The sequence below is a fragment of the Heterocephalus glaber genome, unplaced genomic scaffold, assembly GCF_053883595.1.
Source record: "Heterocephalus glaber isolate CG9 unplaced genomic scaffold, H.glaber_assembly_v1.0 deba00001538, whole genome shotgun sequence".
Lineage (NCBI taxonomy): Eukaryota > Metazoa > Chordata > Mammalia > Rodentia > Bathyergidae > Heterocephalus > Heterocephalus glaber.
This window is the reverse complement of record NW_028258333.1, coordinates 37,018,344-37,033,079: the sequence shown is the minus strand read 5'-3', so window position 1 is coordinate 37,033,079 and position 14,736 is coordinate 37,018,344. Positions and strand designations below refer to the sequence as shown.

The following is a 14,736-nucleotide window of genomic DNA, read 5'->3' as shown; positions in this document are numbered from 1 at the left end:
ATGAAATGTCCTTTAATGTTGATCAAAATAACAATATTTTAAGTTCTTTAATTTGTCAGACTTTGTAATAGATGGTGTTCCTTAGCTTTTCGGTCTGTGTACTGAATTGAGCTTAAGTGCACTTAATATTAAATTGTTTCGAAGACTTTACAAATAGGAAAATGCTTTACTCTCAGCCGTTATTACTTATAATTTGCCCTGTACATCTGAAAATAATAATTTTTCAGGTTTTTAAAACCTTGCCTCTAGTAAAAGTAATATTAATGAAGTACATTCCAGGTAAGCATTCCATATCTAAGAGTATGTTATGCATAAGGAAACTGCTGTGAATTGTTTATAGGAAATACATCCGTGATTAAGTGATAAAGGAATGCAGCAGTTCAGGTAAACTTTAGTTATATGGTACTCATGATCTTCCTTCTTTTCTCTTGGTTCTTTTCTCCCCCTCAGTTCAGAGGATTGAACCTAGGGCCTTTTGCACTGAGCTATGTCCCCAGTCCATTTTTTATTTTGAAACATGGTCTCATTAAGTTGCCCAGATTGGGCTTGAACTTGTGTCCTCCTGCCTCAGCCTCATAAACCACTGGCATTACAGGCCTGTTATTTCTTTTTTCTGATTCATTCTGTGTTTTGATGTGTGTTTTCTATATTATCCCCATGTGCCCCAGTGCACTTCAGTGCACTTACATTTCATGTATCAACTGGGCAGGTAACTGGACAGGTTGTTAAGCAGTCACCACAATTGCGTTCTCTTAAATATAAACAGAAGGAAAAGAAGTAAGATACTGGCATATTCTTTTTACTGTGTTTTTTTTTTTTTTTTGATTCTTTGAGACAGGATCTCTCTATGTGGTCCAGGCTGGCTGCAGATTCAGTAGGTAGCCCAGGCTGGCCTTGAACTTGATTCTCCTGCTTCAGCCTCTGCAGTGCTGGGCCTATAGGCATGTGCCATTGTATCCAGCTTCTTTATTGTCTTACTCAGCAGGAGTTTATCTTAGGTACTCGCTAACATTTTTTGACAACTTGTATTTCTCTTTTCTTTTAAAAATTTTTCTTTGTAGTGCAATAGATTGAACTCAGGGCCTCATACGTGCTAAGCAGACACTCTACCACCACAGCTTTTCCACCACCCCTGTTTGTTTGTTTGTTTGTTTATTGATGCTGGAGCATGTATTAAGGACCTGTGTATAAGCTGTGCTGTATCATTGAGCTACACTTCCAGCCCAAACTTGTATTTTCAAAATTGACTTTATTTGGAATTTTCCCCATTGGTAAATAAACAAAGCTAGATTTTAGACTAAATATATACACACATCACATGTCTGTTTAGCCCAGGGGTGCAGTCAGGTGGCAGAAATAACAGTTGACTCATTATTCTATATCTAGTCTGTACCAAGGCTTCTTCCATCCACATCCTTCTTTTCCCATTCATGCATTAAAGACAAGAATATGAACTATTTCACAAAAGAATATGAACTATTTCACATCATCTTCTCTGTCTCATGGCTCTTCTGGTCTGCTAATGGGGTCCTTTCATCTTCCAGACTACCAGGGCAGTTTTTTACCTTGCAACAAATCTCAAGGCCCCTGACATTAGTGTGTTAGAACTTCTCAGACTATTGCTTGCTGCTCTTAGCCCTGACACAGTGATTTCCTTCTTAGTAATAATTTAATATTTAAGTATTAATACTTAATAATAAACCTTCATGATTCGCTACTGTGGGCTCTGGAGTTACATGTTACTCTCTCCTGGGCATCTGATATATTTTATAAAATACTCAGTAAGAGGGAACAGAATATTGATCCATGCTACAGTATAGAACAGTGATAGTGAACCTTTTAGAGCTTTCACTGGTAACAGCCAGCCATGGCATGTGTGCCATAGGTTCCCCACCAGATATAGAAGAACCTTAAAACATTATTTTTGGAGGCATGTGTGTCATTCAGTAATACTAGCAGAGTTCCCTACAAATGTAAAAGAATTTTTAGCCATATTTTCTCAGTTTTTCTGGGTACCCTACCACCAATATTCCTAATTAAAACAGTTTATTAGTATTTCTATTATGGTTCCAAGAATAAATTAAAGACACTGTGGTGTGACCATGTTCTTAAGTTGTTCTTTCCTATCTCTGATATAGGGTAGGGTAGTGTTCTTGTGGAACAAGAGTTTATGGAAGCAATGAGTTACCATATCACATGTTCTCTTTTGAGCCTTTATACATATTCACTGGAACAAATAGAAAGCTGTGCTTATTTGTGGATGAGTATGAGTTTATTATGCAGAAATTCTGAGTCCTAAACAGGCTGTGACCGGCTGTGTGGGCATGTTAAAAAGCAGGATGTGGGAATGTTAAATGGTACAGTCTCTTTGGAAAACAGTTTGGCAGTTTCTTTAAAACTTAAACACAGAATTACCATATGAGCTAGTTATTCCACTTGTAGGTATCTACCCATTAGGAATGAAAATATATTCACACAAAGACTTGTATGTGAATGTTCAAAGTAGTATTAGTCATAGTAGCCCCAAGCTGGAAACAACCCAAATGTCCTTTAACTGATGAATAGACAAACCAAATGTGGTATATGTGTACAAAAGGATATGATGGCAACAAAAAGGAACAAATGAATGCTACAACATGGATGAAACTCAACATTATGGTAATAAGTAATGTAAACTGTGTAGAAAATGCCAAGTATCCTATGATTCCACTTATATGAAATGTCTACGAAAGGCAAATTTCTGTAGAGACAGAAAGCCTGTAGGGACTGAATGCCAATGGGCTCAAGGAGAATGTTTATTTATTTTTTCCATGAAAGCAGCAGAAGCAGGTGAGCCAGAGCTGTTCATCTTTATTCCTTCAGCGCTGCCGTTATCAGACATACCAGACATTACATCATGGTGTCCTGACATGACCATCAAGGGAATTTTTAGGGTAACAGAAATTTTCTAAAACTATTATTATGGTGATGGCTGCATGACTTTATAGGTTTATAAAAATCAGTCACTTTTTAGAGTGGAAGAATTTTATGATACTATATGTAAATTGCACCTTGAAGTTGTTTAAAGGGGGTAAGGGAAATAAAAATGAATTTTGCTAGCTAATATTAAAAGAAACGGACAAATACAGTCATGAGAAATAATGAAGAGGTATTTAGAAATGCATTAGAAATGTTTTAGAAATGCATTCTTTTAAATAAAAGAAAAAGAATGTTCAATCTGAAATGATGAAAGAACAACCTGGGTCCTAGATATACTGTAGTCCCCAAGGCCGTGCCTCCATGGTTCAGTCCCTTTAACTATGCCCCATCTCTTATTTCCATTAACAACAGTACCGTCGCTATGTTATATTAGTGGATTAATCTACTCATGAAGTTTGAGCCCACATGATCCAATCACTTTCTGAAAGCTCTGCCTCTGAACAGATAAGGCTTTTGGGGGATATTTTAGATCTAAACATAACAGTTTGTATCTTTTGCTTCCACATAAGACTATGTTCTAAGGAAATATTTAGAATTGCAAACAAAAGTTTTTATTTGGAAATGTTCACTGCAGCATTATATACGGTAATGAAAAATTAAAAGCAATCTATATGCTCTCAAAGGTTAACATTTTTTGTTGTTGTTGTTGGATACTGGGGATCGAACTCGGGACATTGGCCTTGCGAGGCAGGCACCGGAATCACTGAGCTAAATCCTTGGCAAAGGTTAACATTTATTGTTTTTTTCCTTAAATTCTTTATTGGTACATTTTAGGTATACAGTACATTTACATTTATCATTGGGAATTTGTACCTTTATATGATGTATCTTGGTTCTTATTTTTTCCCAATTCCTTGCCCTCCCTTCACCCCCTCCACCCTTCCCTATTTACAAAGACTTTGTTTCTACTTTTTTCTTTTTCTCGTATTTTTTCTTTTCCCTTCTTTCGTTTCCCATACCCTTCCCACTTCCCCTACCCATTTGGACCTTTTCTTCCTATTTTGCATTATGAATTACTCATTTTAATCATTGGTACATTTTATGATGATACCTTTTTTTTTTGGTACCAGGAATTGAACTTGGGTCCTTGCGCTTGTGCAACAGGTGGCGAAACCACTGAGCTAAATCCCCAGCCCTGGTACATTTTAGGTATACAATATAATGACATTCATCATTGGAAATTTGCATCTTTACATAATCTCTCTTGGTTCTTATTTTTCCTCCTTCCCCTGCCCTCCCTTCAACTCCTCCATCCCTCCCTATTTACAAAGATTTTGTTTCCATTTTTTCCTTTTTTTCATATTAATTCCATTTGCTTCTTTCCATTCCCCTACTCCTCCCACTTCCCCTTCCCCTTTGCCCCATTTCTTCCTATTTCACATTTATCTATTATAGCGTCTAGTCCTTATTTACACTTTCAGTTTCTCACACTAGAGAAACTATTTGGTATTTACATGTGTGTCCTATTTATTTCACTTGAGTGTCGCCTCAATGTGCATCCATTTAGCTATAAATGTCTCTAATTTCTTATTTTTTATGGCTGAGTAGTACTCCATTTTATAAAAAACCACATTTTCTTTATCCAGCCTCCAGTTGATGGGCATTTGGGCCATTTCCAAGTTTTAGCTATTAGAAACTGTGCTGCTATGAACATGGGTGCACATGTATCACTGTGGTATGATTCTTTTAATTCTTTGGGGAAGATTCTCAGCAGTGGAATAGCGGGGTCAAATGGGACTTCCAGTCCTAGTTCTTTGAGGTATCTCCATACTGATTTCCACAGTGCTTGCACCAGTCTACACTCCCACCAGCAGTGGAGCAGGGTTCCTCGTTCCCCACAGCCCCACCAGCATTTGTTATTAGTTCATTTCATGATAGCAGCCATTCTTTCTGGAGTGAGGTGGAATCACAGCATTGTTTTCATTTGCATCTCTTGAATGACCAGTGATGTTGAACCTTTTTACATATGTTTATTTGCTATTTCTACTTCTTTGTCTGAGAAATGTCAGTTCATTTCAGATGCCCATTTTGGGATTGGGTCTTTAAATTTGGGAGGTCTGATCTTTTTAAGTTCTTTATAGATTCCAGATAGTAGACCTTTGTCTGAGGAATAGCAGGTTAAGATTTTTTTCCCACATTGTGGGTTTTCTCTTCACACTGTTGGTGGTTTCTCTTGCTGTACAGAAGCTTTTTAATAAGAAGAGATCCCACTTCTTGATTGTTTGTGCTAATTCATGGGCAATTGAGGTTTTGTTCATAAAATCTTTTCCTACACCAATGTCTTCAAGAGTTCTACCTAACCTCTGTTCCAACTGGTTCAGAGTTTCTATTTTAATATTTAGATCTTTAATCCATTTCAATTTCAGTTTAGTGCATGGTGAGAGATATAGGTCTAGTTTTAATCTTTGGCAAGTTGAAACCCAATTTTTCTAGCACCATTTATTAAAGAGGCTATCTTTAATTCAGTGAGGTTGTTTGGGTCCTTTATCGAAGATGAGGTGGCTGAGTGTGTCTGGTGTTGTTTCAGGATCTTCTAATCTGTTCCACTGGTCCTCAGGTCTGTTTCTTTGCCAGTTCCATGCTGTTTTTTATCACAGTAGCTTTGTAATATAGTTTCAAGTTGGGGATTGTGATACCCCCTGGCATATCTCTGTTGCCTAGAATTGCTTTTGCTGTTCTGGGTCTCTTCTTGATCCAAATGAATGTTTGGATTGTTTTCTCAAGGTCCGTGAAGTACGCTGCTGGGATTTCAATTGGGATTGCATTGAATCTATATAGCAGTTTTGGAAGTATGGCCATTTTCACTATGTTGATCCTTCCTACCCAGGAGCAGGGGATGTCTTTGCATTTTCTGATATCGTCTTCAGTCTCTCTTTTCAGAGTGCTATTGTTTTCAGAGAAAAGGTCTTTGATTTCTTTAATTAGGTTGATTTCTAGGTATTTCAGTTTTTTGGATGCTATTGTGAAAGTAATTGTTTGCCCTATTTCTGTCTCAGAGAGTCTGTTAGTGTAGAGGAAAGCTACTGATTTTTGTGTGTTGACCTTGTATCCAGCTACTCTACTGAATTTGATTATTAAGTCTAGAAGACTTTTGGTGGCGTTTTTGGGGCCTTCTGTATAGAGTATCATGTCATCTGCAAATAATGACAATTTGACTTCTTCATTTCCTATCTTTATTCCTTTTATTTCTTTCTGTTGTCTAATTGTCATGGCTAATGTTTCCAGAACTATATTGAACAAGAGTGGTGATAGTGGACATCCTTGTCTTGTTCCTGATTTTAGTGTGAAGGATTTCAGTTTTTGACCATTTAGTATTATGTTGGCTGTTGGTTTTTCATAGATGGCTTTTATCAGTTTGAGGTAGAGACCATCTATTCCAATTTTTTGTAGGGTTTTTGTCATAAATGCATGTTGGATTTTGTCAAATGCTATTTCTGCATCTATTGAGATGATCATATGGTTTTTGTTCTTGGCTCTATTGATAGAGTGTATTACATTGATTGATTTGTGTATGTTGATCCATCCCTGCATCCCTGGAATGAATCCCACTTGATCAGGGTGTATGATCTTCTTGATGATCTTTTGCATCCTATTTGCCAGTATCTTGTTAAGGATTTTTGCATCTATGATCATTAGTGAGATTGGCCTATAATTCTCTTTTTCAGTTGGGTCTTTCTCTGCTTTGGGGATCAAGGTGATGCTTGCTTCCAGGGATGAATTTGGGAGTATTGCTTCCCTTTCAATTTCATTGAAGAGTTTCAATAGTAGTGGCAGTAGTTCTTCTCTAAATGTCTTGTAGAATTCAGCAGTGAAGCCATCAGGACCTGGGCTTTTCTTAGTTGATAAGTTTTTAATTATGTTTTCAATTTCATCAGTTGATATTGGGTTGTTTAGAATTTTTAGGTCTTCTTCATTCAACTTTGGTAATTTATATGTATCTAGGAATCTGTCCATTCTATGTTTTCCATCTTATTGGCATATAGGTTCTTGAAGTGGGCATTGATAATCCTCTGGATTTTTTCTGGGTCTGTTGTAATTTTACCCTTTTCTTTCCTTTTTCTGATAAGGTTGGCTAAGGGGTTGTCAATTTTGTTTATTCTTTCAAAGAACCAACTCTTGGCTTCATTAATTTTTTGTATTGTTCTCTTAGTCTCCATTGCATTGATTTCTCTTCTGATCTTTATAATTTCCTCCCTTGTATGAGCTTTGGGGTTGTCCTGCTCTTCTTTTTCTAGAAGCTTGAGGTTCAGCATCAGGTTGTTTAATTGGGACCATTCTGTTTTCCTAATACGCGTATTCACTGCTATGAATTTCCCTCGTAAGACTGCTTTCATTGTGTCCCATAGATTCTGATATGTTGTATTGTCATTGTCATTTAATTGAAGGAACTGTCTGATTTTTTCTTTAATTTCTTCTGTGACCCATTGGTTATTCAGAAGTGTGTTGTTCAGTTTCCACGTGTTTATGAAATTTTTTGAGTTTCTTTTGCTATGGATCTCCAATTTCATTGCACTATGGTCTGATAATGTACAGGGGACAACTTCAATTCCTTTCCACTTACTTAAACATGTTCTACGTGTGAGTATGTGGTCTATTTTTGAGAATGACCCATGTGGAGCTGAGAAGAATGTGTATTCTGATTTTGAGGGGTGGAAGACTCTGTAAACCTCTGTTAAGTTCATTTGTTCAAGAGTTCGATTGAGTTCTGGTATTTCATTACTTATTTTTAGTCTAGTTGATCTATCTATTTGTGACAGTGGGGTGTTGAGGTCCCCCACTACAATTGTATTAGTGTATATATGACTTTTCATGTCCGTTAGTATTTGTTTTATATAGTTGGGTGCACTAGTGTTTGGTGCCTAGATATTTATGATTGTCATCTCTTCCTCTTGGATTCTTCCCTTTACAAGGATGTAGTGTCCTTCTTTGTGTCTCTTAATCAGTGTTGGTTTGAAATCTACTTGATCTGCAAAGAGGATCGCTACTCCTGCTTTTTTTCGGGTTCCTGTCGCATGGAGTATTGTTTTCCACCCTTTAACTTTCAGTCTATGAGTTTCCTTTTGAATTAAGTGTGTTTCTTGTATGCAGCATATTTTTGGGTCTTGCTTCTTGACCCATTCTGCCAGTCTGTTTCTTTTGATTGGTGAATTGAGACCATTAACATTGATGGTTATAACTGATACGTATTGACTTATCCTTGTCATGACTTTATCTTTTTGTTGGGCTCTCCCCCTTTACATTTAATTTCTTGTCACACCCGATGGGTTCATTCTGGTTTGCTTCCTGGGGTTGTGATCCTCATTGTGTGTTTCTAGTATATTGTCTAAAATATTTTGGAGTGCTGGTTTGGTATTCATGAAGTTCCTAAGGTGCTCTTTGTCATGAAAGTATCTTATTCATTAGTTTTGAAGGATAGTTTTGCAGGGTACATCAATCTGGGTTTGATGCTCTTTTCCTTTAGGGCTTGAAATAATTCACTTGCCTTGATGGTTTGTGTTGAGAAGTCTGTTGTGATTCTGATGGGCTTTTCTTTGTATGTGATTTGTTTCTTTTCTCTAACTGCTTGTAGAACTTTGTTCTTCTGTTGTGTTTCTGGAATCTTAACAGTTATCTGCCTATGTGTAGATTTTCTTTGATCAAGGCTATTTGGAGTCCTATATGTCTCCCTTATCTGTATGTCACATTCTTTTCCCCTGCTTGGGAAGTTTTCTGCCATCACTTCTGTCAACAGTTTTTTTATATCATCTGCACTCTCCCGTTTCTTCATTGACTCTAGTCTTATGCTATTCTTTGCATGGTCTAGCAGCTGCTGGATTGATTTCTCATGGTCTCTTACAATTTTGAAGCAAATTTTCTTTTCCTGGTCACTAATTGCAATCTTATCTTCTATATCTGAAATGAAATTCTGTCTTCACATTGGCTCATTCTGCTGTGTAGACTTTCAGTGGAGTTTTTTATCTCCTGGAAATCTGTTTGCACCTGTTTTATGCATTCCATTTGTTTCCTTTTTTTTTTAGTACTGGGGATCGAACTCGGGTCCTTGTGCATGCGCAGCAGGTGGCGAAACCACTGAACTAAATCCCCAGCCCCTTCCATTTGTTTCCTATGTTGGTATTCCATCATGTTCCTCAGCTCCTCCTCTAGATTTATTAATCATGTCTTGCACTAGGAACACAATCTCTGCTGTTATGTGAGAAATTATTTCTGATTTCATTTTTTGCAGATCCCCTTTTGTTGCCAGTTCAGGGAGTCCAGGTGGTTGATTATCAGAGTGTTCCATATCATTTCCCTTTGGGGTTGCTGTAGGTGATTTGGAAGTCTGGTTGTGAGACTTATGTGTCTTCTCATTTCGACAGGGTGGGGGTGGGGGTGCTGTTGGTGCCCATGCGGCTCACCTCCTCTGAGCTGGGAGTGGTGGAATGGTGGCCCGGAAGCCCCTTCCTCTGATCTGGGAGCCAAGGACAATTTTTAAAGTTGTCTGTCTTAAAGTTGTATTTCTCATAGTAGAAATTTTCTATATAGCTGCAGTAAATAGCATAGTGATGTTTTGTTGAGAAGGATACAAGATATTATAACAGTCTCAGATAGCAAGCGCAGTAAGGCTGTTCGGCAATGGGAAGCCAAAGCTATCCTCTCCATTTCACATTTTCAGGGGTCAGGTAGCCACTTCTTTCTCTGTAGACCTTCTTTGCTTTCAGCCTCCTTCTATGTGCCCCAGTGTTGTTTGCCAACTTAGGTGGTTTCAGTCTTCGTTCTAATTCTTAATGCTTCCAGAACTGGAATCTGAACTAGCTTATCATTTTGAAGTACTGGAGACTGAAACCAGGGCTTTTGCACTAAGCTAAATCCCCAGTCCTTTTTTAGTTTTTAATTTTGAGACAGGGTTTCACTAAGTTCCCCAGGCTGGGCTTAATATTTATACTCCTGCCTCATCTCTCACAATGCTGAGATTATAGGTGTATGCTACCACTCCTGACTCATTTTGAGGCATAAGTGCATCAGTGAACAGCTTATGGTTCCCTTTTGGATATCCATTTTCAGGTTTAGATAATTAGTGAAAACGAAATAGCTTTGGGTAATTGCATTAGCTTTCAGTTACTGTTACAAAATACCTGAGAGAGAACTTAAAAGGAGGAAAGATTTATTTTGGCTCATGGTTTCAGTCCATGGTAACTTGACTGCTTTGTTTTTCTGTCTGTGGTAAGGCAGCACATCATGGTAGAGATTATATGGTGAAGCAAAGCTGCTCACCTTGTGGCATTTAGGAAGCAGAAAGAGACCCTACAAAATACACCCTTGAAAGGTGTGCGCCCAGTGACCTGCTGCCTTCCATTAGGTCCTACCTTCAAATGGTTCTAACCATTCCCCATAGGGCTTCCAGCTGGGGACCAGGTCTTCAGCACATGAACTTTGGGGGGACATTTAAAATCCAAATCATAATAGTAGTGTATCTCATAGACCTGTATGAGGGATGGCAAATATTGGTTGGCTAGTTGGTCTGTTGGTTGGTTATTTATTTATGGTACTGGGGATTGAACCCAGGGCCTCATGCAGTCTAGGCAAGTACTCTACCACTGAGGTATATGCATAGTGGTGGTTATTACCAATTTAGAAATATTGCTGAGGGCTTTTGTGATGCTTCAAAAGCTCTCAAGAGACTAGTATGCGTTTGTGGTAGATGTAGACTCATGCTTATGTTCCTTTTATTTTTTGGTATCAGGGATTGAACTTAGGAACTTGCGCTTGTGAGGCAGGTATGGTGCCACTGAGCTAAATCCCTGGCTCTCATGCTTACATTCTTATTTCTTAGTAAAGCTTGTACAGTCTGGATGCTGCCCTTTCTTCCATATTAAAACTTCTAAGACTGGCAATTGAAAACCCATTGCACAATGTCTTCACATTTGGGTTTAGAAATCCTTTATATTCTCAAATCTGTATCATTCACCTAGACCCCTTTAACTGAGATTCAGACCTTGGTAACCACTAGCTGATTGAATATCACCACTTAGAGGCTCACCAATTTTTCTTCCCTCTTGAACCCTCTAAAAGTTCTTTTTACCTCTGTTTATTCTTTGCTATAATTATATTCTGGGCTCTATTCAGCTTAATATTCCTGGTGGCACCTAGCAGAATGCCTTACACTGTGGATTCAATCAGTATCTGTCCACTTAAATATTCCTGTCTTATGTGATTTTATTTTGTTCCCCTTTTATCCTGAAAATACTCATGAGCTTTTTTTCCCCCCCTCTAAATTTATGAATAATTTCTAACATATCTTTTATGGTCAAAGAAAAAATTCTTAATATTAATGGGCATATATATGTTAATATTTTTCAGTATATTTGGGCAACTATTATGCATTGTCTTCAGAACAGAGACAAAAGCCTAATGAGTTTTGGGCACTAATCATATTATTTGTGAATTTAATTTCTATATTAAATATCTTATTCCAGAAGGAAGAAATGCTTACTGAAAAATGCAGCCAATTCAGAAATATGCTATGTAAAACAGTAAACTTTCCCATTATTTTGTGTAGAATTCTTACAAATAAAATGAATTATAGAAATAATGAGTGATTCTTTGTAAATGTAAATTTTAATTGGATAGTATGGTTATTCTTTGAGTAGTTTGGTTATTATAGTGGGTGGCTAAAGGTTTAGTTACTGTGTAGAGCAGGCAGCAACTAAAGTCACAGTTCTATGTATGTATTTACCTCTATAGTGTGTGCTGATAAGTGTCAAAAGTTTGTGCAAATCTTTTGAAGTTGTGCTGCATTTATAGTTACATGTGTTGAAGACTTGGATATTTCCCTCCATTTCTCTTGAGTGCCAGCAATTTGGTGAACAGAGAGTCCAAATTTAGATATGACCGTTACATAGTAATAAAGGTCAGTGTCAGCTCTAGTTGTGTGTACGTGCGTGGGTGTGCATTTAGTTAGAATTATGGCTTTGGGAGCCTTGAAAGGGTTGACAGCTATTAGCAAATTGGCTAGCAAAGAAACTTTGATTCATGTAGTCAATATCTAACTGAGAAAGGGAAGGGGAAATAAGAGAGTTGGAAATAAAAGAAATATGATTTCATGTTCTCTTTTTGGCCCTTGTAGATTGGACATATTTGGTGTTTGTGATATATACACTTGAGCAGAGTGGCTGAGGCTAGGTTGTCATTCAGCCTTTGGGGTCTTAGTGGTTAATGAAAACTATAAATGGTCATCAAGTCTTGGTGCTTCTTGGAGGGAAAGATAGTACTTGAACCTACAGTGAGTATATTAGCTTGGTTACAGTATATTGCAGAGAGTGTGTAACACTTAAGGGAACATCCTTTCAGACCTTGTGTTGAGGGTTTCTGCTAAACTAAGGGTTTCTGCTAAATTTTAAAAGACAAATCAGTACTAGTCAGTATGCTATAGTATTAGTCAGTGGCCAGGTTCAGTGAAGTAAAGGAGAACTGAGTTCTTAAAACTTAGGTTTAGGCAAAAAGTTAGGCATTGCAGGAGGTGAGTGTGAGAGGTGATCTTTACAGAAAACATTGATGATAAAAACAGAGAGCTCTCTGTTAGCTGGTTTTATGTTGTCACCTGTTGTCCATCTTTACTTAAGAAACTTGATTTGAGTCCAGACTCCTCCAACAGCTCTAAACCTATTCTGATAGTAGTGGATAATGCTATATTTAGATACTCCGATAAGCTTAGCTGTGACCATGACCTGTCCAAATGTAGTAGTGGTATAGGGATTTAATGGGGGATGTCAAAATATTACTCGCCTTTTGGAAGCGAAGTGTTTGACAAATTGGTGTGGAAATAGTGTTGAAAACCTGGCGATTAAGTGACAACTAGAATCTGAAAGAGTTCTCCCCCAAATCCATTTAGTCTGTTTTCCTCTAGAAAAAACAACTTTACTCTGAACTGTAACCCTTCTAATTTCTGTTGCATGCATTGCTGCATTTCCCTTTTACATGTGCTCTCATTTATTTTCATGCTAAATGCATTTTTAAACATAGTCTCTGGGATAATTATTGCCATTAACCAGTTTTGATAATTTTTAATGATATTTTTATTTATTCCCTTTTGCTAGCTGGATTGCCTTTTGCAATTCTTACTTCAAGGCATACTCCCTTCCAACGAGGAATATTCTGTAAAGATCAGTCCATCAGCTACCCTTACAAAGAAGACACCATACCTTATGCGTTATTAGGTGGAATAATCATTCCATTCAGTATTATCGTTGTAAGTTAAATCCACTTTTTGAAGTTTATAACTTTTGGACAGTTGGCTTAATTTTGTATTAGTCTGTTAATGATTAAATGTATAACCCTCCAAAACAATGTGGTTTTTTTAAAAAACCTTGAATTGAAGGTTTATTTGATCAAGATAATCTGAGCTATTTTACATGAGTCCAGAAAATAACAATGTTTAATTAGAAGAACATTATTGGATATGTGTAGATTTTATGCTAATCAGTTTCATGTGATTATTAAAGCTCTAATTTATTGTTTCAGTAATTGGATGATTGTCAAATGTTATAGTACTATGTTTCTTAATACTTTATCCATTGGTGGTATTTTATAATTTATTGTATCTGTGTGTACATATCTCTTCTATTTAGTCACTTTCTTTCTAGAAAAGAAAGTCTCTAACTAATGTTAAAACTTCATTCAGCTGGGGATTTGGCTCAGTGGTTTGCCGCCTGCTGTGCAAGCGCAAGGACCCGAGTTCAATCTCCGGTACCAAAAAAATCCCCCCTCAAACCCAAAAAACAAAAACTACATTCAATCTATGTTTACTTTAAAAAGAATTTTTAAATAATGCCATTAATGGAAGAGTAAAGGCACAGTTCTATAAATATGCAGCAGTGAACAGGAAAGAAATTTTACTGCTACTGAAGGCAAGATTGAGTCTTTTAACCACAATTGTAGCTGTTTTCTACAATTTCAGGTGGAAATGCTTAGAGAATGTCATTCTAGGGAGAAGACTTCTAGATTAGACTAGATGATTTTTATAATCTTTTTACTCAGAGATTCTGTGACTTAATCAGCACTGTTGTGCTCCATAGCTTATAGCTTTAGGAACTAGACTTGTTAATTAAATTACTAGCAGTTGGAAAATATGGCTATACCCAAGAGAAAGTTCAACAAGATGTTAGTATCTTCTGTTTTGGGAGATTTTTTTTTAAACTTAATTTAGAAATACAGTGTCTTTAGAGTGATCACAGCATCTTATTAGCTGTGAAAGTTAACTCATATTTTGTGATAAACAACTAATAAAAGAAAGCCTCTATTATATAAAAATGTTTGTTTCTTAAGACTGTGAGTTTCTTGAAGGCAAAGATATGGTGCCTTTTTCGGCTTGGTATCCTGACTGCCTGGTGTAGTAGAATCTGGCATGTCCTAGGTGCTTGCATGAAACTGGTCACATGAATCAAACTGTGGAATAATTGTGAAGTAACATTGTTGTCTGTCTTACAGCATTGTGAAGTTTTACGAAATCAGGGATTCTTTTAACCTACCCAAATCTTTAACCTGAGGTTCTTTGTTTTTACAGTGCTGGGGTTCCAGGGCCCAAATTTGCTAGGCAAGCGCTCTCCCACTAAGTTAACCCCCAGTTCTTAACACTGAGTATTTACTACTGAAAGAAAGCAAGCAATATGACTTAGGAAGGAGTAGGGTTTTCTTTTTTTTTGAAGGTCTTACTAAACTACATAGGCTAGTCACAAGTTTATGTACTCAAGCAATCCTCCTACCCCTCAGGAGATGGATTCT

General features: G+C 37.1%; 1 protein-coding gene across 7 annotated transcripts in view; it reads left to right on the top strand.

The window, feature by feature from the left end:
* The window catches only part of Plpp1 (phospholipid phosphatase 1), an 88,290-nt gene that overhangs the window by 42,442 nt on the left and 31,112 nt on the right, over positions 1 to 14,736 (top strand). For 3 of the 7 annotated variants that reach the window (XM_004848515.4, XM_087189380.1, XM_087189381.1), the window contains exon 2: positions 13,053 to 13,204. The exons of the other annotated variants lie outside the window; for them this stretch is intronic. In XM_004848515.4, coding sequence (XP_004848572.1) covers positions 13,053 to 13,204 — 152 coding nt within the window. The remainder of the gene's footprint in view (positions 1 to 13,052; positions 13,205 to 14,736) is intronic. 7 annotated transcript variants of the gene reach the window in all.